General features: G+C 44.1%; 1 protein-coding gene across 3 annotated transcripts in view; it reads right to left on the minus strand.

The window, feature by feature from the left end:
- The window catches only part of LOC111143013 (palmitoyl-protein thioesterase 1), a 25,469-nt gene extending 9,222 nt beyond the window's left edge, over positions 1–16,247 (minus strand). Inside the window, exons 1-5 of one of the 3 annotated variants that reach the window (XM_022496418.1) lie at positions 16,114–16,247; positions 12,311–12,420; positions 11,961–12,088; positions 11,560–11,630; positions 8,555–8,657 (exon numbers count right to left, since the gene is read on the minus strand). In XM_022496418.1, the coding sequence (XP_022352126.1) occupies positions 8,555–8,657; positions 11,560–11,630; positions 11,961–12,088; positions 12,311–12,420; positions 16,114–16,237 (536 nt within the window). In that variant the 5' untranslated portion in view covers positions 16,238–16,247. Of the gene's footprint in view, positions 1–8,554; positions 8,658–11,559; positions 11,631–11,960; positions 12,089–12,310; positions 12,421–14,096; positions 14,144–16,113 lie in introns of those variants that run through there. The other 2 variants (XM_022496419.1, XM_022496420.1) reach the window with 2 other exon arrangements.
- Between the last annotated feature and the right edge of the window lie 4,878 nt (positions 16,248–21,125).

Below are 21,125 nucleotides of genomic sequence, written 5' to 3' on the forward strand. Positions count from 1 at the left end.
CCTCTCTCTCTGCCTGCCTCTCTGCCTACTTGTGATCTCTGTCAAATAAAATAAATAAAATCTTTTTTAAAAAAATTTAAAAATCCTAACACAGATGCATGTGTGTGTTCAGTGATGCTTACACACGAGTAAGAAAAAGAGCGTCCAACAGAAAAACAGGCAAAGACTAGAAGAGGTAATGAATAGGCAACTCAGAAAAGAGAGACCTGAGTGGCCAACAAACACGAACAGATGTTCGAGCTGCCTAACGGGAGGCACAGATGGGAAAGAGAAACCATCCCACACACATGTGACTGGTAGACTCGCAACAGACACAGGATCCTGAGTAAGTAAGACTGGAGAAAACGGGAACACTCACACTCTGATGGTGGGAACAGAAATTGGTACAACCACCTCGGCAACATCGAGGCGAGTCTAAGATGCACGCGCTCAGTGTTGTAATCTGAGCAGCTAACAGGACGGAGTGTCTCCAAAGCACTGTTCTAAGCACTCTATCTACATCTGTATCTCATTTAACCCTCTCTACAGCCCATCTGCCCTCGTTTACAGATGATGAAACTAAGGCAGAGAGGTTAAGGAGCATTCCCCAAATTACCTGGTAAATAACTGAGAGTCCACATGTGAATTCTATTAGTACGTAAGTTCTTGTTCAGGGGTTGCTGGGTGACAGAAAATACGTAGACTGATCTCCAACCCCGGTTCCTGGCACAGAGCTCCTAAGGCCCTTGTAAATTCCTAAGTGGAAAAAGCACTAGGAGCAGCTTTTCTTCTACTGAAGTGGCTCTGGGTGGGCTCCTGGATGGCTCCTAGATGGGGCTGGTCACCAAGCCTCCCTCTGAAGCTTGGAATTTTCAGCCTTGCTCCCCATTCTCCAGAGAGGGGAGGGGAGTGCTGAAAATGGAGTTAGTAACTGATCATGCTTATGGGAGGAAGCCTCCATAAAATCCTGATAGTAGGGGTTCAGAAAGCTTCCAGGTTGGCAAACACACCCACACCAGAAGGGTGTACACCCCAGCTCCCACGCTCAGGACCCTCCCAGACTTCGTCAATCTATCTCTTCATCTGGCTGTTCATCTGTGTCTTTTTTTTTTTTTTTTTTTAAGATTTCATGTATTTGACAGAAAGAGTACAAGCAGTGGGAAGAGCAGGAGTGGGAGAAGCAGACTCTCCCCACTGAGCACAGGACATAGCCTGATGCAGGGCTCGATCCCAGGACCCTGAGATCATGACCTGAGCTGAAGGTAGACAACTGACTGAGCCACCCAGGTGCCCCTCCTCTGTGTTCTTTATCACACCCTTTAATAAAGTGGTAAACATGTCTCCTTGAGTTCTGTGAGCCACCCTAGCAAATTAATCACACCTGAGGGGAGGGCCGTGGGAACCTCCACTTTGTAGTCAACATGGGACAGAAGTTGTGGGTAACATGGGGACCTACTACTGGCAATGGGCATGTGTGTGTGTGTGCGCACGGTGGGGGCAGGCTTGTGGGAGTGAGCTCTTAATCTGTGGCATCTGACGCTATCTCCAGGTGGGCAGTGTCAGAACTGAGTTAAATTGTAGGAACCCAGCTGGTGTCCCAGAGAATTCCTTGGTGTGGGGAAAATCTCCACACATGTGGTGACCAGAAGTGGTGTCCTGTGTGGGTAGAGTAGTAGCATAAAAGTAGAGGAGACATGCAGCAACACAGGCTGGGCTTTTCAACACAGGGACAATCCCTCAAAGTCGTCTGTCATCACGAGAAATTAGAAATCCCGAAACGTCTGCAGTATGGAAATCAATACACGGTGGCGTAGTCACAGAATCCAGAAGGCCAGGTAGTCGTTAAGAGGAATGAACCAGATGTGTAACAACGTGTTATTAAATGTGATACTGATGAAAAACTCAGTTGCAGAATGAAGTGCACAAGATATCCATTACATAACATTTTAAATATACAAAATAAGGTTACATACTGATGGAGGATATATATGTATATAAATAGACAATTTTCCTTTTTTTTAGAGGACAGAAAGGATCTATTATTCTCATTTCTTTCTTTCTTTTTTTTTAAAGACTTCATCCATTTATTTGACAGACAGAGATCACAAGTAGGCAGAGAGGCAGGTGGGGAGAAAGAGGGGGAAGAAGGCTCTCGGCGGAGCAGAGAGCCCAATGCGGGGCTTGATCCCAGGACCCTGAGATCATGACCTGAGCGAAAGGCAGAGGCTTTAACCCACTGAGCCACCCAGGCGCCCCTATTACTCTCATTTCTTGACAGTGGTTGTCACTATGGAGGGAGGGAAGGGAATGGGACCTGGTAGAGATATGTAGAATTCAGTATTACCTGAAATGTTTCAGTTCTTAAAACATCTGACGCAGATATGACAAAATATTAATTTTAGGTCTTAGATGACATTACTCCCTCTACTTTTTTGAACAGCGGAAAAGTGCCTAAGTAGATACCTCAGTATTTCCAGAAGGGGAGTGGCGAGTTGAGGGCAAAGGTGTAGGGAAAGCAGGACACCTGGGGATAAGCGTGCTGTGAGAGCCACTGGGGGGCACAGGCCCCCTGAACGTGCTGGGCATGCAGGGCTGAAGGTCGAGGACCAAGGGCAGGGCCACCTGGGAGAGCAGAGCTGGCACAGGGGAAGAGAGGCCAAGGCTGGGGCGACACTGCTGTATTCACTGAGGTAGGGATGGGCTCAGTGAGTAGGATAGCAAGGAGGAAACTGGAGGAAGAAATCCAGGAAGGGCTACCAGTATCTCAAAGGGGAACTGGAGGGCGGATTTCACAACCACGAGGTGAGAGAGAACTGTCACACTCACCGTTCCTCACTGTTGCCCCCACCAAGCCAGGAGCTGGCTCTGGAAAGTCCCTCCTCACCGGCTTCCCAGGGAACTAGATCAGATTTGCTTTAAGGTTGAATGATCTGAACAATGCAGAAGACACCTCCTGGGGTCTCTGCCTAAATCAAAATCAACTCTCCCTTGTCTGGGAACTGCAAGCTTCCTGTGTCCACCTTCTGATTACAGGGGTGGGTATGGTCGGTACCATGTGGTCTCACTTTTCTGGCCGCAGCCAGTGATGGAGATCTGACCTGAGCTGGGACATGGTCCCGTCCCCAAAAATCTGGACTGGGACCAAGAGATTCCAGCCTTTCCTGAGATAATATCCTAAACAGATACAATGAAAAACTTGGAAGCTGGGGGCGCCTGGGTGGCTCTGTCAGTGGAGTGACAATCTCTTGGTTTCAGCCCAGGTCATGATCTTGGGGGTCATGGGACTGAGCCCCAAGGTGGGCTCCGTGTTCAGAAGGGAGTCTGCTTGAGATGCTCTCCCTCTCCCTGCCCCTCCCCTGCTCCTGCAGGCACTCTCTCTTTCTCTCCAAAATAAATAAATAAATCTTAAAAAACAAACAAACAAAAAGTTTGGAAGCTGGGCAAGGCCACCTTTTACCACATGGGTGGCCGGAGAGGCCAGTGTTCATGTCCACAGAGGCAACAGAAATGCCAGTGGGAGAGACAGACCCAGCGCTTGGTGGCTCCCATTTCTTGATTCTAGTCCCTCTGAAACCCTGGGTAGCAAAAGACTTTGAACTCCTTTAAAAATTTACTTTGGGCTAATGTGGTTATTTTCCTACATCCAGAATCCTCCCGGATACAAAGGGCAGCCTAGCACCACACTACCAAAATGTGATCTCCCTCTGTGCCTTTCCACCCTCCCCGCCCCCTTCCCACCTCTATTGGGGCTATCTGCACCCTTTTTTTTTTTTTTAAGATTTTATTTATTTATTAGAGAGAGAGAGTGAGCACAAGCAGGGGGAGGGGCAGAGGGAGAAGGAGAAGCAGACTCCCCACTGAGCAGGGAGCCTCATGTGGGGCTCGATCTCAGGACCCTGGGATCATGACCTGAGCTGAAGGCAGATGCTTAACCGACTGAGCCACCCAGGTGTCCCATGTGTACCTTTTTAAATCTCCTACTGCCCATCTGCTAAGATGAGATGTACATAGAAAAACAAAGAAACTTTAAAAAGAAAAAGCAACTCCATAAATTTAGAAAAGTACCGATCTGTATTTGAGCCACTGAGAACGCAGAAAGCATTTCGGAGGGAAACCCTGTTATAAATGCTGGGCTGTATCCTGGCTCGCCAGTCTCACTGAGGTACGTTATGGAACTTACCTCAGGCCATTCCACTTCTCTCCATCTCACTGTGGCCACCCCAGTGTCCACGCCATCATCACCTCTTACTGAGACACTAAGGAAGCCCACTGCTTTTCCTCTACCTGCTTTCCAGTCCACTCTCCACAAAGCAGTGGATACCACCCAAACACCTGAATCTGGCCATATTTGCTTGAAACCTCCCAAAAGCTTCTCTTGATGTTTAGAAGGAAACTCAAATGGCCGATGTGATCTTCCCGTTCTTGCGGGTGTCACCCCTGCCAACTCCCGTCTATCACTCAACTTGTCACCGGGGCCTAGAATAAGCCAAATGTGTCCTAAGATCGGGCCTTTGTGCCTCCTGTTCCCTCGGCCTAATGGCTCTTTCCTCAGCTCCTCCCATCCTCCTTCTCATCCTTCGACCCCAGCTTAAATTCCTCTTCTCCGAAGGCGATTCTGTCTGGAGTAGGCACTGCCTCCACGCCTCTCCACCACTGCATCCTGCTTACTTCCGCCACAGCCTTAGCATTGTTAGAGGTGACCCAGCACCTCTGTTTGCTTGGAGCTCCCCCGTTCCCCACCAGAACGTTCCTTCATGGGGACAGGGTCGCTAACTGTCTTATTCTCCGCTCTGCCAGACCTACCACAGGGCCTGGCAAATTGCAGGGCGACGTTTGATGAAATGATGAATGAAATACTTTATGACTGCAACCAAAAAGAGAAAACAAAACCACGGCAATGCTTATAAATAAAGGAAACAGGAAGCTCAAGCTGAATAAATATTTTAAATATGGCACCACTAGCGGTAACGGCCCCAAGCTGCCTACTTAGTGTGAGCTGAGGGCCCTGCACTGAATTTCCATGTGGGAAAGTACTGACGGGGGAGGCCCCAGACCCCAGGCCACGCAGCAGATGGGCAATCTTTCTTTTTTTCTTTTTTTGGTGTGTCTGAAGAGGCCTTTATTTTCCCTTCACAAGTGGTTGTACTTAAAGGTCCTGCACAGAACTCTAGGATGGAAATCACTTTTCCTCAGAAAACTTCTAGCAGGTGGTACTGCTGACAGGAATGCATGGTCCTTGGGATGGACTCTGGGGGTGGCCTCCCCGGAGCCCACTCTTTCTCCTCGTGCTCTGAGAGGTCACAGGAATGCACCAGTATGAGGCTTTTTCTCATCCCTTGCCCTGACCACTTAGTAAGCCCTTTCAATCTGGAAATTCATGTCCTGTCATTCCGAGAAATTTTCTTGTATTACTTCTTTGGTAATTTCTTTCCAATTTTTTTTTTTTTTTTAAGATTTTATTTGACAGGCAGAGATCACAAGAAGGAAGAGAGGCAGGCGGAGAGAGAGGAGGAAGCAGGCTCCCTGCCGAGCAGAGAGCCTGATGCGGGCTCGATCCCAGGACCCTGGGATCATGACCTGAGCCAAAGGCAGAGGCTTTAACCCACTGAGCCACCCAGGCGCCCCTTCTTTGGTAATTTCAGTCCACCCTTTCTCCTCTGGGCTCTTTTTGGAACTCCTATCAGGCAGATCCTGGACTTCCTAAACGGCTCCCTTAATTTTATCAGTTTTCTCCTTTTTTTTTTTTAAACCTCTTTGAGTTTTTCTTCTCATTTCTAAGAGATTTCCTCAAGTTTATAGTCCCATATCGCTCTCACATTTATTTTGGTTGTCTTATTTTTAATTGCCAGTTCTCTCTTACGCTCCAATTGTTGGTTTTATTCATTCTTTTCTGGTGCCACGGAGGTAACTGCTCATCTCTAAAGATACTAATTCTGGGACGCCTGGGTGGCTCAGTTGGTTGGACGACTGCCTTCAGCTCAGGTCATGATCCCGGAGTTCTGGGATCGAGTCCCGCATCGGGCTCCCAGCTCCATGGGGAGTCTGCTTCTCCCTCTGACCTTCTCGCTCATGCTCTCTCTCACTGTCTCTCTCTCAAATAAATAAATAAAATCTTTTAAAAAAATAATAATAAAAATAAATAAATAAATAAATAAAGATACTAATTCTAGGCTTCTTTTTTTAAGATTTTATTTATTTATTTGACAGACAGAGATCACAAGCAGGCAGAGAGGCAGGCAGAGACAGAGGAGGAAGTAGGTTCCCTGCTGAGCAGAGAGCCTGATGTGGGACTCGATCCCAGGACCCTGAGATCAGGACCTGAGCTGAAGGCAGAGGCTTTAACCCACTGAGCCACCCAGGTGCGCCCCCCCTTTTTTTCTTTTTAAAGATTTTCTTTGGCTCCTTGAATTGTCATCATTTCCTTCCAAGTTGCTTTTTACTTTCTGTTGGTTTCGGTCTGCCTTTCATACTAGAAGCTTTCCTCAGATGTCTGGCTGGGGGTCCCAGGCTCACGGTTCACGATGAAATCAGACACTACAAACTGACTGGAGCCTTCTTGTGTGACAACAGAGCTTACCTCCTGGTGGCTTTACCTCACAGTAGTCAAGAGGAATCCTGATTTCTTGAAGGACTCAAAAACCTCAGTCTGGAGATCTTCTCTCTGGGGCCACTCAGGTTTTCCAGAGACAGGTCCACTGAACATCAGACTAGCAGGTTATAAGCCTAGTGGCTATCATTCTGGGAGCTAAGTGGGAGGAAAGGGGAGTGGGAGGGCCTGGGTTTTCAGTGGGGTGTCTCATCACTATCCTTCACTTATTACCTCAGAGTCTTGTACTTCTCTAGTTAAATTGCTCCAGAGAATAAATTTTGCTTCTCTTGTCACAGTGGGGGAGGAGCAGTCACTTGGATGTGCACTTACGGGAACTGGGGGTTTGATCATTCCTTATATAGAAGTGATTTTTTTTCCCCCAACAAAAAGTCCTGTTTTTAGCTCCATGCACCGATCTCTACCTTCCAAAGGATATTATGCATCTAATTCCTGACCCTCTGTGGAGCTATAAAAAGTGAATCTGCTCCCTTCTTGTCAGGGCATCCTTCTACAGACACAAAGGTTTCAGCTTTTCTGCTCTGCTGAAACAGTTATCACTCCTTCATCTGCTTTCTTTCAAAGACATGGTGATATCTTTTTTTTTGTCTCCCCTCTCCTCTCCTGTTCTCTTGGCCCTTGTGGGTTTTCTCACTTTCTATTCTTTTGCTATTGGGTTATTATTACAGTTTAAGGAGGAAGTGAAAAAACACATCAATCTGCCACTTTTAATCACTACTTAGGTGTTACTGTCTCCTCCCCATGACTGCTCATTTTCAGTCGCTAACAATTCTCATTGCCATGGGTTGTGCTTGGTTCACAAAAGAAACACAAAGAAATAAAAGGATGATTTTTTCTGAAGCATCTGGGCAAGAGTTAGAAGAATACTGAGTAAAGAATAAAGAACAATGGGGGCACCTGGGTGGCTCAGTCAGTTAAGTGTCTGCCTTCTGCTCAGATTATGATCTCTGAGCCCCACATTGGGGTGTCCCTGTTAGACAGGGAGTCTGCTTCTCCCTCTCCCTCTGTGCTCTATCACTCTCAAATAAATAAATAAAATCTTAAAAAAAAAAAAAGTATCTTAGTTTCCCTCACTGACCATTAGGTGGCACTACTGACCTGACACAGCTCTGTGACTCTGCGTGTGGCCAATGGGTAGGAAACAAAGAGCGAGTTAGGGACAGGTTGTTTCCACATGCAGAGTCCCTGGCAGGGCTGAACCTTGGAAAATGGCTTCAAGGAAGTGTTGCACTGAAGAACTGTTATTAGACAAGAATGATATGCTTGGAAAACCTGTAGGATAGCTGCTGTTGTCATACTAGTCGATCCCAAATCTAGTTATCATCTAGAGTACTCCAGGGGCACCTGGGTGGCTCAGCGGTTAAGCATCTGCCTTCAGGGGGTGCCTGGGTAGCTCAGTGGGTTAAAACCTCTGCCTTCGGCTCAGGTCATGATCCCAGGGTCCTGGGATTGAGTTCCCCATCGGGCTCTCTGCTCAGCAGGGAGCCTGCTTCCTGCTCTCTCTCTGCCTGCCTCTCTGCCTACTTGTGATCTCTGTCAAATAAATAAATAAAATCTTTAAAAAAAAAAAAAAAGACATCTGCCTTCATATCAGGTCATGATCCTAAGGTCCTGGGATCCAGCCCTGAGCTGGGCTCCCTGCTCAGCAGACAATCTGCTTCTCCCTCTCCCTCTGCCCCTCCCCCTGCTCACACTCTCTTGCGCACGCGCTTTCTCTCTTTTCTCAGGGATAAATAAATAAAATCTTAAAAAAAAAACTAAACCCTTCCTTTTTAAAATTTAATATTAGAGCAGTTTTAGGCTTATAATATAACCAAGCAGACAGCACAGAGATACTTAAGAAAAGGCTCTCATGTGCATACCCCCGGCCACTACTCCTGGAATTTCTGCTGTCAACGTCATTTCAATGTCAGCGTGATATTTTCACACACTGACAGTTCCACACCCTTTCCAGCCAACCATACGTACCGTTCTTGAATAGCTTTGTTGTAAGCCCCAGCATTCAGCGTCTTCCTGATCAGGTCACAGATGTGAGAACTCTCCCCTGGGCACCGGGGGAGTCCATAAACACCTACAGCAGCAGAAGACAAAGATCCGTTCCTTCAAGAGCTGTGTACTGAACACCTACTATGTGCAAGGCATGGTGAGGAAGACAATGAACCAGACCTAGCCTCCGATCTCATTCATCTATTCCTCAAGAAAATAGCGTATTGAGAATTCATACCATAGCCAGCTGCGCTCCCATTCGAGTTTTCTGCCTAAGGGCCTTGGCACCAGCTCTTCCTGGTAGATGCGCGCCTCTCACTGCCTCAGTGGTCGGGCTCATTCCCGCTCTGAGGTCTTAGCTTGGGGAAGTCACATCTGACAACCCTAACTCAAGTAGTCCCCAACCCCCTTCCTCGCCCCTCCCCCAGTTATACCTTCCATCTTCATCAGCCTCAGCAATTACATTTTCAGTGGTACCAGGCATAGTTCTAAGCATATATTGGCAGTAATTCATTCAATCCTCAAAACCAACATGTGGGGTAGAAATTATTATTCACCCCATATTATGGAAAAGAAACTTCAAAATGGAGAGGTTAAATACTTGGTCTCAGGTTGGACAATAAGCATAGAGCCAGGATATGAACACGGGTAGTTTGGCTCCAGAGCCCATATCTTTCTTTTTCTATTCTATTATATTTTTCTTCTTATTTTTTAAAAGATTTTGTTTATTTATTTGTCAGAGAGAGAGAAGGAGAGCATAAGCAGGAGGAGCGGCAGGCAGAGAGAGAAGCAGGTACACTGCTGAGCAAGGAACCCTACGCAGGACTTGGTCCCTGGACCCTGAGATCATGAACTGAGCTGGAGGCAGCGGCTCAACCAGCTAAGCCGCCCAGGCACCCCTTATTTACTTTTTTAAAAATAGGCTCCACCCTGGGGCGCCTGGGTGGCTCAGTGGGTTAAGCCTCTGCCTTCGGCTCAGGTCATGATCTCAGGGTCCTGGGATCGAGTCCCGCATCGGGCTCTCTGCCCAGTGGGGAGCCTGCTTCCTCCTTTCTCTCTCTGCCTGCCACTCTGCCTACTTGTGATCTCTGTCTGTCGAATAGATAAATAAATTCTTAAAAAAAAAAAAGGGGGGGAAAAAATAGGCTCCACCCTCAGCATGGAGCCCAATGTGGGGCTTGAACTCATGACCTTGAGATTATGACCTGAGTGAGATGAAGAGTCAGATGCTCAACAGACTGAGCCACCCAGGCGCCCCCAGTGCCCACATCTTTAACCACTATTCTGTCCTTCAAGTATTATCCTGGGGCGCCTGGATGGCTTAGTCATTAAGTGTCTGCCTTCGGCTCAGGTCATGATCCCAGGGTCCTGAGATTGAGCCCCACATCACGCTCCCTGCTCGGCAGGAAGCCTGCTTCTCCCTCTCTCACTCCCCCTGCTTGTGTTCTCTCTCTCACTGCATCTGTCAAATAAATAAATAAAATCTTAAAAAAAAAAAAAAAAGCATTATCCTATTTCTCTCTCTCTCTCTCTTTTTTAAGTAGGTCCCACGCTCAGCATGGAGTCCAATACAGGGCTCAAACTCATGGTCCTGAAATGAAGATCTGAGCTGAGATCAAGAGACAGACACTTAACCAACTGAGCCACCCAGTGTCCCATATCCTGTTTTTTTCTTGATCATAGTTCCCACTATCTGTATTTATTTATTTACTTGCTTCATTGTTTATTTCTTACCCCCCACACTAGAATGGAAGTTTCCTGAAGACAGGGACCTTGTCTGTCTTATTTATAGATTTTCATACATATTTGTTGACTGAATGCTAAAGTTGTTTTTATCAACTCGCATTTGAATATTACTTGTGTTTTTAAAATGTATTTTGGGGGGCACCTGTCAGTTTGTGGCTCAGTCAGTTAAGAGTCTGCCTTCAGCTCAAGTCATGACTGCAAGGTCCTAGGATGGAGCCCTGTGTTGGGCTCCCCGCTCAGCAGGGTGTCTGTTTCCTCCCTTTCTCTCTCCCCCTCCACCCACTTGTGCTCTCTTTCTCTCTCTCAAATAAATAAATAAATAAAATCTTAAACAAACAAAAGAAGTATTTTTCTACTTACTATCTCACTTCATCCTCTGAAAAATTCCTACCAGAAGGGCAAGGCCTTCTTTCAGTTTCCCTCATCTGTGAAAGGGATCTAAGTACCAAATTATTTGCCCATCATCAACAGTTAACTGGGTGAATTCCCAATTATAAGGAGAATTCTTCTGCCCCTACACTATGCTACCTGATAGCCACCATGAGAACAGAGATGATACTCTATCCCAAAGACACATCCTTCCCCAAAAGTATGTAATTCTGCCTAAACAGAAAACCTGTTGTTTTTCAAAGGATTTATTTTCTACTGTTAACTTTATAGACAAAAAAACCTCAGATGTTATTGTTTGCCTGAGTCTAAATTCAGTAAGACATCACAATGTCAGAGAACAAGAAAAGCAAGGCCCTTGGATGGCTTAGTCAGTTAAGAATCTGCTCTCAGCTCAGGTCATGATCTCAGGGTCCTGGGATTGAGCCCTACATTGGGGTCTCTGCTCAACAGGGAGTCTGCTTCTGCCTCTCCCTCTGCCCCTCCCCGCACTTGTGTGCATGTGCTCTCTCTTACTCTCAAATAAATAAAATCTTTTAAAAAAGAAAGGAAAGACTGTTGGTCCTTACTGACTCCTCAATCACCACCTGCCATGTGGCTGCAACCACCTCACCTCCAGGAAATCATGTCATTTAAACTGGAGAGAAGCAGTTGGCAACCTGATTCCCCTGTGTTCTTGGCTTCTAGAATCCCAAGTCTCTTCCTATTTCTTTAATTCTGGCTAGTTTATTATAACGGGACTTTCCAAGGATGGCTGACTTCTTGAACAAATAGAGCTGCTAGAATGTTTTAAAATCAAGTGGTCACATGGATTAGAACAGAGAAAAAAAAGGAGGCAAAGAGACCAAAGTTACCTTGATGTTGTCCCCCAATCGAGATCAGATTGATCATGGGAGGTGATGGGCATCTCTGAGCCACTGCCCTCCTGGGGAAAAAAAAAAAGGATTATCAGCTCCAACAGTCAGATAAAAATGTATCGTTAACCTCCAAATTCCCAGATTAAGCTACTTCATCCTCTGTGATTCCCCAAAGCCATGGAGCATCAGGATTTCCCCCAGTATGGTCAAATGCAAATCTTTATTCTTTCATAGAAAATAAATTAAGTTTCATAAAGCTTTTTACATGGAGACAATTTAGAATACCTTTCCTTCCAAGAGAGAGGAAATGCTCAAAAGAATTAGAGGAGTGGATCTACTCCTCTAATTGAAAAGATCAATTCCATGTAAATAGTACGATCGAACAGAAAGGAACTTACAGAAATTGACCTCCTTGGGAGAATCCCATTGCATTGTAGCCTTGCTGCAATTTAGGATCCTTAGCAAGAATCTCACACACTGTTGTTACTTGGGAATTGACATTCAAGAAGAAGCTGTTCTCCACATCCTGAAAGAGGAGCCACAGAGAAAAGTCAGGATGAAAACCACCAATGGCATCTTCCCTAAGAGGCCGAACAGATTCAGGTTGGAAGCCTCACATAAGCCACTCAAGAGTTCAAGTATCATTGTATGATCTGCTGCTAAAAATGCAAGGCAAAGCATTTTAATAGTACGTTCTACGAAATCAGTCAGCAAACCTTCAGAGGAACACAGCTGTGAAGGGCCTTACCTCCATCAGGGTCTTTCCAATTTCTAAGGATAAGACATAAATTCCAGGTATTTTCTTCTCAACCATTTTTTTAATAGCACCCATGCTTAAGGGATTACAACAGCTATCTCCTAGACAACAAAGACAATGGGAGATACTCATGAGCCAAAACATCACACTTTTTTTTAAAAAAGCTCTATACTTCAAAGGGCATTATTAAGAATGTGAAACATACAGAATGGGAGAAAATATTTGCAAAACATATACCTGATAAGGGTTTAATACCCAGGATATACAAAGAACTCTTACAACTCAAAAAGAAGTTAATCTAATTAAAAAATGGAAAAAGGACTTGAACAGACTTATCTCCAAAGAACACAAGCACATGAAAACATGCTCAACATCACTGGTCATTAAGGAAATGCATATCAAAACTATAACGAGATACCAGTTCATACTTACTAGGATGGCTTTAATAAAAACATTTTAATTAAAAGATGGAAAGTAAAAAGTGTTACAAGGACGTGGAGAAATAGGAACCCTTGTATTGCTGGTGGGAGTGTGATATGATGCAGCCACTGTGAAAATTTTGTAGTTCCTCAAAAAGTCAAACCTAACAATACCACATGACCCAGCAATTTCACTTCTAGATTTCTACCCAACAGAAATTAAAACATGCCCACACAGAAACGTGTACATCAGTGTTCATAGCAGCATTATTCATAATAGTTAAAGGGTGGAAATGACCCAAATGTCCATCAATGGATGAGTGGGTAAACCAACTGTGGTATATACACACAGAGGAATATTATTCAGCCAGAAAAAAGAATGAAGCACTGACATGTTGCAATGTGGATGAACCTAAAAATCATTACTGTATGTGAAATAAGCTAAACACAAAAGGTCACATAATACATGATTACCTATGTATATACATATATCCAGAATAGGCAAATCTATATAGACAGAATGCAGATTGGACATTTCCAGGGAGTGCTGGGAGCGGGGAACAGTGTGATTACTTAAGGGATACTGGTGTTTTGTAGGATAATGCAAAAGCTTTGAAATTAGAGAGAAGTGGTAGTCGTACAACATAGTGAACCCACTAAACGCCACTGAATTGTATATTTTAATACGGTTAATTGTAGGTTATATTTGTTTCATTCCAATTTTTAAAAAAGAACATTTTTTGCTTGGCTCATGTTTATCAAATAATAACAAACTTCAAAAGCCCATACAATATAACTGGCACACGAAATTCACAACTGAAAAATAAGCAGAGATGCTTATTATGCTCCCTTATCATCTGGAACATTTGGGAATAATAGATTCAAAGCACTTAGGAGCCAGACTGGAGGGTTGGGGAAAGGCAAGGAAAGAACCTGGGACACGAAATTTGAGGAGGTACTCACTCACAGGTTTGTGCAAGTGCTGACCCTAAGCTTCTACAAACTAGAGAGTAAATGCCTTCTTTTTTTAAAAATTTTATTTTTATTTATTTATTTATATTAACATATAATGTATTATTAACCCCAAGGGTACAGGTCTGTGAATCGCCAGGTTTACACTTCACAGCACTCACCACAGCACATACCTTCCCCAATGCCTGTAACCCAACCACCCTCTCCCTACCCCTCTCCCCCGGCAACCCTCAGTTTGTTTTGTGAAATTAAGAGTCTCTTATGGGAGTAAATGCCTTCTTAAATTTTGCACTTTGGGGGTCTCCCTGCTCACCCTACTCCCAGTCCTGTTTCCTGTTTCTAGGAACCAGAACTAAAAACCAGAAGCAGAGTGACCAGCCACTCACCCGGAGAAATAGGCAGAGGTCATCCTCCATTTGGAGCTGAATCATCAGGTTTCTAACCTGAGAGGAAGGCTTGAGAATTCATTTTTAGGGGAAAAGCTAAGGCTTAGAGCATTTTCTATTTCTCTCATAACTTCTTTTAAATCTCTTGCGATAGCCCCAGAGCCCAGCACAGAGCACTGAAAAAACTGTATTTGCCGGCTCTAATTGCTCTTTGAACACTTTAACTCAATCCAATAAGGCTGTCACCTTCATCATGTACCCCAAACTGCCTAGGTTAAGGTCATTAGTGATCTTCAAATTGTTAAACGCAATAACCTGTTCTCAGTTGCCCTGCTGATAAAATTCCATACAGCTGATTGCTCCCTTCCTCTTGAAACATTTTCACTGGACTTCCTGGACACTGTACTCTTCTGATGTTCCTCCACCATCACTGTCTCCTCAACCTCCAAATGTTGGTAGTGTCTCAGGGCTCCATCTTGAGAACTCTTTCCTCCTGTGGACACTAATGCCCATGATCCTGTCCAGTTTCGTGGCTTTAAATGCCAACCATACACGGAAGGCTCCCAACTTAAATCTCCAATTCATATCTCTGTCCTATACTCTGCACTCCAAATGCCTCTAGATCTCCTGAATGTCTAATGAGCATCTCAAATCTAGTAAGTCCAAAAGCAGACTCTTCATCTTCTCCCCACCCCAAATTTGCTGGCCCTACAGGCTTCCTCATTTTGGTAGAACGACAACTTCTTCCTTCTACTTGTCCAGTCCCAAACCCACAAAATCATCCTTGACTCTTTTCTTTCTCTCTCATCCTGAATCTAACCTGTTAACAGATCCCATTGGTTTTGCCTTCAGAAGATACCGAAACTTTGACCACTTCTCAGCATCTCCCAGTACTATCCTGTTTCATGCCACCCACCATCTCTTGTTTAAATGGTTGCAGTAGCTTCCTAACTTGTGTTCCTCCAAACGTCTATAATCCCCTACAATCTATTATTTTTGTTTTTTTTTAAGTAGGCTCCATGCCCAGTGTGGAGTCCAACACAGGACTTGAACTCACAACCCTGAGATATAATATACAGCAATTAGAGCGGTCCTTTTAAAATGTAAGTCATATCATGTCACTCATGTGCTCAAAACCCCCCAAGGACTACCCATCTCAAATTCTAGCCAATGCCCTTAGTAGGCCCAACACTGGCACCCTCCCAACCTAAACCCCTATTTTCTTCTTGCTCACTCAGTTCCCGCCCCACTGACCTGAATGTTGTTCCTTCAACATACCAGACATACTTCCACCTCAGGGTCTTTGCATTTACTGTTCCTTCTACCAGCTATCCACAGGGCAGCTTCCCTCATCCACTTCAGGTCTTTGTACAGATGTCATTTTCTCAGTGAATCCTTTCCTGACCTTCCTTATAAAATCGCAAGCCCCCACCTCCCATTTCTATCCTCCTACTGCTTTCTTTTTCTCCATTGCACTTATCACCATTTTACTTAAAACGTATTATATGTTTTGCTTATTTATTTCTTTATAGTCTCTCTCTCCCCCTGCAAAGTAAGTTCCAAAAGGGCAAAGAATTTGGTCTGTTCACTGTCGTATCTGCAGCATCTAGTAGGTGCTTGATACCTACTAAAAGGAGCTGCAGGTACCTGACAAATCTATTCAGTGTGTCAATGAATAAAACGTTGGATGCCCCGGTCATGCAGCCACAGCCAGGACTGCCCAACCAAGTACCAGACGCTGCACTCTGACGCCACTGCCATTGAGGATTAAACAAGAACAGCACGAAATACCCTAACGCAATGCACGGCTCTGTGTGAGCACTCACCAGAGGACAGTCCCTTCCCCCTCTCCCTTTCCAGTGCAGAGTAGCCCCCCCCAAATCCTCAGACGTCGGGCCAGCCGATCGCTGTGCAGCCACGGTCTTCGCCCTCCACACTCGCACTCTGCAGACGCGAACCCAGTCTGGGAAAGAGAAGGAGTCGTCAAACCCTTCTGACTCGCTTCTCCCTCACTCACCCATCCCATGCCAGATCACCAGCGGCAGCGGCGCGGCCGGGTCGAGATGCCCGAGCGCCCGTGCAGCGCAGGACCCGGGCAAGAGAGCGACGGCCAAGAACCACAAGCAGCTGGGCGACGCCATCTTGACCCAATCACGTGACCGCGCTCCCCGGCCTAGACCCGGCGCTCGCTGGGGCGGACCGCCAGCTCCACACTTTCCGCCACCGCTAGTCAAAATGAATGTCCAGGTTTATCTGGCGCTTACTACACATCAGACATCCTTCTAAGTGCTTTATACCTGTTAACGGATTTAGTCCACCTAAAAACGCTGTGTACCCTTCTCCCCATTTTACAGGTCTGGACACTGAGACGCTGAGAATTTGGGTAACTTGCAAAGTTCACAGAGATAGCAAATTGGTGGGTCCAAAGTTGTGACTGAGCTACTGCACTGTACTACCTTGGAGAGAAATTGCTCTGTGGAAGGAGGAAAGGAAGGAGGGATTCAGCTCGCTAGCAGCAATGAAAGGGGAGAGATCATTTCCAGCCAGGGCTAATAATGACCAGGTGTGGTATTTGTTCTTGATGTTGAAGGAAAATTAGGATTTCAACAGGCAAAAATGAAATGTAGGCGGACTGGACTGAGCCGAGATGGAGAGGGAGAAAGGAATGGTGTGTTTTTTTAATAAATGGCAGGGCAGCCAGAGAGATAAGAACATCTGTTGGATGTGTAAACCACTGCCACTTTCTGGTTTAATTTCAGAGCTGGATGAGTGCAGGAACCATTTCTCCCTTTTCCATTCCCCCCTACTCTTTAATCCACTTCAAGTTCTATTGCCTGATTCAATAACTTTTTTTTAAGATTTTATTTATTTATTTGACAGAGATCACAAGTAGGCAGAGAGAGAGGAGGAAGCAGGCTCCCCACGGAGCAGAGAGCCCCTTGCGGGGCTGGATCCCAGGACCCTGGGACCATGACCTGAGCCGAAGGCAGAGGCTTTAACCCACTGAGCCACCCAGGCACCCCCTGATTCAATATCTTAATCCACTTTCACCCTCTCAATTCCCTGTTCAAAATATTTTTTCAGGAAATTTTCAAAATAGAGAATTTGGTAAGCAAATTAGGATATATCCACTATACAATAGTGTATTATAAGGTGAGTTTTATAAAGGATAAGGTAGATTTTTTTAAAGAGATAGATTTATTTATTTATTTATTCATTTAACAGAGAGAGAGAGATCACAAGTAGGCAGAAAGGCAAGAAGAGAGAGAGGGAGAAGCAGGCTCCCCACCAAGCAAGGAGCCCCATGTGAGGCTCAATCCCACTACCCTGAGATCACTACCTGAGCCAAAGGCAGAGGTCCAACCCACTGAACCATCCAGGCGCCCCCACATGCTAGATTTTTATACAGCTACAAGAAAAATGTCCTCAAGGGTGCTTGACTCAGTCCCTTAAGCAGCTGTCTTGGGCTCAGATCATGATCCCAGAGTCCTGGGATTGAGCCTCTCATCAGGCTTCCTGGTCAGCTGGAAGTCTGCTTCTCCCTCTGCCCCTCCCGCTGCCACACTCAAGCGCTCTCTCGAAAAAATGAATAAGTAAAATCTTTTCTAAAAAAAAAGAAAAAAGAAAAAAATGTCCTCAATATATTGTAAAGGAAAAGCTGGTTGCACACCAACCTGAGGTCCTTTTATCTGATGCTGTTGGACCTGATGGTTAGTTGTTACTTGAAAAAAAAAAATTAAAATGCAGAATTATAAAGCATTATACAGTATACGGTTTTGTTTATTTTAAGAAAAGTAAGTTTATGGGCACCTGGGTGGCTCATTCGCTTGAGCATCTGCCTTCAGCTCAGGTTAATGATCCTGGTATAGATCCCGCGTTGGGCTCTCTGCTCACCAGGCAGCCTGCTTCTCCTTCTCCCTCTGCCTTCTCTCCCCCATCCTGCTTATACTCTCTGGCTCTATCTCTATGTCAAATAAATAAATGAAATCTTTTTAAAAAAAAAGCAAGAAAGGTAAGTTTATGGTATATTATAAGTCACTCTTTTCTTTAAACTTAAGACTTGTAAAGGTAAATTGCTTCATCAATCTTTTGAGATAGCCTCAGGCTTTTTCTGTGATTATGGGGCCAGTGGTTGAAGTGTTTCTTAGAGTGATTTGTACTTCTTGCCTTTAACAAATCACCCATAATTTCTTTAAAGGTTTCTTTAAAGTGGAGCAATAATTGGAAGGCACTTGAGAAGCAATCTGAACGCAGTTCTTCTAGATGTGTGTAGTTCTTCCAATCACAGAATTCTCATCTGGGCCTAATGTAATAAGTTTTTAGCAATTTGATTTTAACAAGCTTTCCAAAGCATCCAACTTAGTTTTCATAGAAACATCTCTTTCTTTATGCTCACATATAAATTTTCCAAAATTTAATTAAATTACAATAGCAGATTTCACTGATAAGAAAGTGGAATGAACCCAGCTGGTATTGATGGTCAGGTAGCTTAATCTGCAGGAAGAGAACTACCCAAAAGCTTTCAAAAGTAGCCTCCAAACCATGTTTAGCATGCTGTGGGCATCGGTAAGTACACTTTAAAGTTTTGTGTTGTTTTGTTTTAAAGTAATTTCTACATCCAATGTGGGGCTTGAATGCATGACCCTGAGATCAAGAGTTGCATGGTCCACTGACTGAGCCAGCCAGGCACCCTTTTTTTTAGAATTGAGAGATTAGGTTAAATAGGAATGAAGAAAGTTACTGTTTATTTTTCTAAAAAATATATATGTTGTGGTAATGGTTACACCACTCTATATTTACTAAAACTCACTGGATCGTACACATGAAACAGGTGATATTTATTGTATGCAAAACCTACCATAAAAAGCTGTTCTTAAAACATCTACGTATTCCCCTATTTCTAGATTTTCACCGAATTTTTAATTTTCACTGAACGGCTAAAGCACTGACAAGAAAACAAGAGTTTTCACTATTCACATTTTGTTTTGGAACACTTCACCAGTCTGCGAGTCATCCTTATGTATGAGCCATGCCAATCTCCTCCATTTTGTTCCAGTTTTAGTATATGTGCTACTGAAGCGAGCACCACTTTTTACTTTTTTTTTTTAGGATTTATTATTGGGGCGCCTGGGTGGCTCAGTCAGTTAAGCGTCTGCCTTCGGCTCAGGACATGATCCCAAGGTCCTGGGATCGAGCCCCTCATCAGGCTCCCTGTTCAGCAGGGAGCCTGCTTCTCCCTCTCCCTCCACCTGCCATTCTGCCTACTTGTGATCTCTCTCTCAATCTGTCAAATAAATAAATAAATAAAATTTCTATAAAAGATTTAAAAAAAGATTTATTATTTATTTGTTTGAGAGAGAGGGAGAGACACATGTGCATGCACGTGGAGGAAGGGGCCAAGGGAGAGGGAAAAAGAGAGAAGCAGACTCCGTACTGAGCGCAGAGCTTGACTCGGGGCTCAATGTCACGACTGAGATCATGACCTGTGCTGAAACCAAGAGTCAGCAGCCACTTAACCGACTGAGCCATCCAGGTGCCCCACCACTTTTTACTTTTTATACTTTCATATGGTTTGAATTTTTACAACTAAAGATATGTAACATTTATTTTGTTTCCCCCAGGGTTTTTTTCTCCAGTTTTATTGATATAATTGACATACAACACTGTATTAGCTTAAGGTGTACAACATAATGATTTGATATAGGCATAGATACATAACTTTTTATAACAGAAAAAATTAAGATACACATATATCAAATGTATAATGAAAAAATGTATAATGTATATGTGCATTAAAAATTATTATATTTTTTTAAAAATATTTTATTTATTTATTTGACAGAGAGAGATCACAAGTAGGCAGAGGCAGACTCTCTTCCCCCCAGAGAGAGGGGAAAGCAGACTCCCTGCTGAGCAGAGAGCCTGATGCAGGGCTTGATCCCAGGACCTGAGATCATGACCTGAGCCGAAGGCAGAGGCTTAACCCACTGAGCCACCCAGGTTCCCCTAAATTATTGTACTTTTTGTTTAAGATAATGAAATAGAGCATTCTTATAGACTCTGTTTCTGCCAATACCTAAGAAAGTTAAAATTTCATCCACGCCAAACAAAGGCTCACAACTCAGTATCTTAAATATCAACAAATAGCAGTCAAGCCAAGATAGAAGATTCTGGTCTGGACTAAGTCAAGGTTTCCAATCCTGCCTACATTCCATCAAAGTTCATTTTGTTGTGTTCACAAAATCCTGGGAGTTAACACATACACATGCACATATATTCCAAGAGAAAAGAGAATTAAGTAGTTTCTTTATCTTCAACCTCTTCTCTCTGGAAAAGTAAAAATGACTATTGAGGAGAAGTTAAAGTGAGAAGTGGGGAATAGGCTTGGTGTTTTAGGTGGCTGTGAGGACTCCAGGAAAGCACACTAAACTGGGGGAGGTTTCAATGGTTGAGGCTCTTTTGTATAGGAATGGGATACAACAATCCCTAGTCAAGTGAACTTTGAAATAGACTCCTTAAACTTCAGAAAACATAGAGGAATTCTAGCAAAGACAACAAACCACTTCCCCTGAGTTCTGCCCTCCGCTCTTTTAGACAAGCTTATAAGTCATAGAAAAAGTGCATATAGTATAAAATAGCTACTTTCAAGCTGCAGTTCATTAGAAAACCGAGTCCATTTCAGATAAAGTGAGAAGGAATTCAGGAGGCAGGTAGAGAAACGGAAAACATTCACCCCAAGTGCTTTAAGCTCTAGAATAACCTAAAAAGAAAATGAGCTCAGTAGACTAAGAACTCAAAAATGAGGTAATTAAACAACTCAAAGAGATGAGTAGGGAAATTGCACATCCTATAAAGCAAAGACCAAAGAAATCCCATTTTAGAGCTAATAATACATCAAAACAGCAAGGAGTAGAGTAGACATGGTTGGAAATGGAATTATTGATGTGGAAAGAAGGCTTGAAATAAACACAATAAAAGCAAATGAAAACCACAAAGAGGTTAAAACAATCACCCCCAACCCAAGCACTT

The sequence above is a fragment of the Enhydra lutris genome, unplaced genomic scaffold (assembly GCF_002288905.1).
Source record: "Enhydra lutris kenyoni isolate GAN:26980312 unplaced genomic scaffold, ASM228890v2 scaffoldscaffold9, whole genome shotgun sequence".
Taxonomy (NCBI): domain Eukaryota; kingdom Metazoa; phylum Chordata; class Mammalia; order Carnivora; family Mustelidae; genus Enhydra; species Enhydra lutris.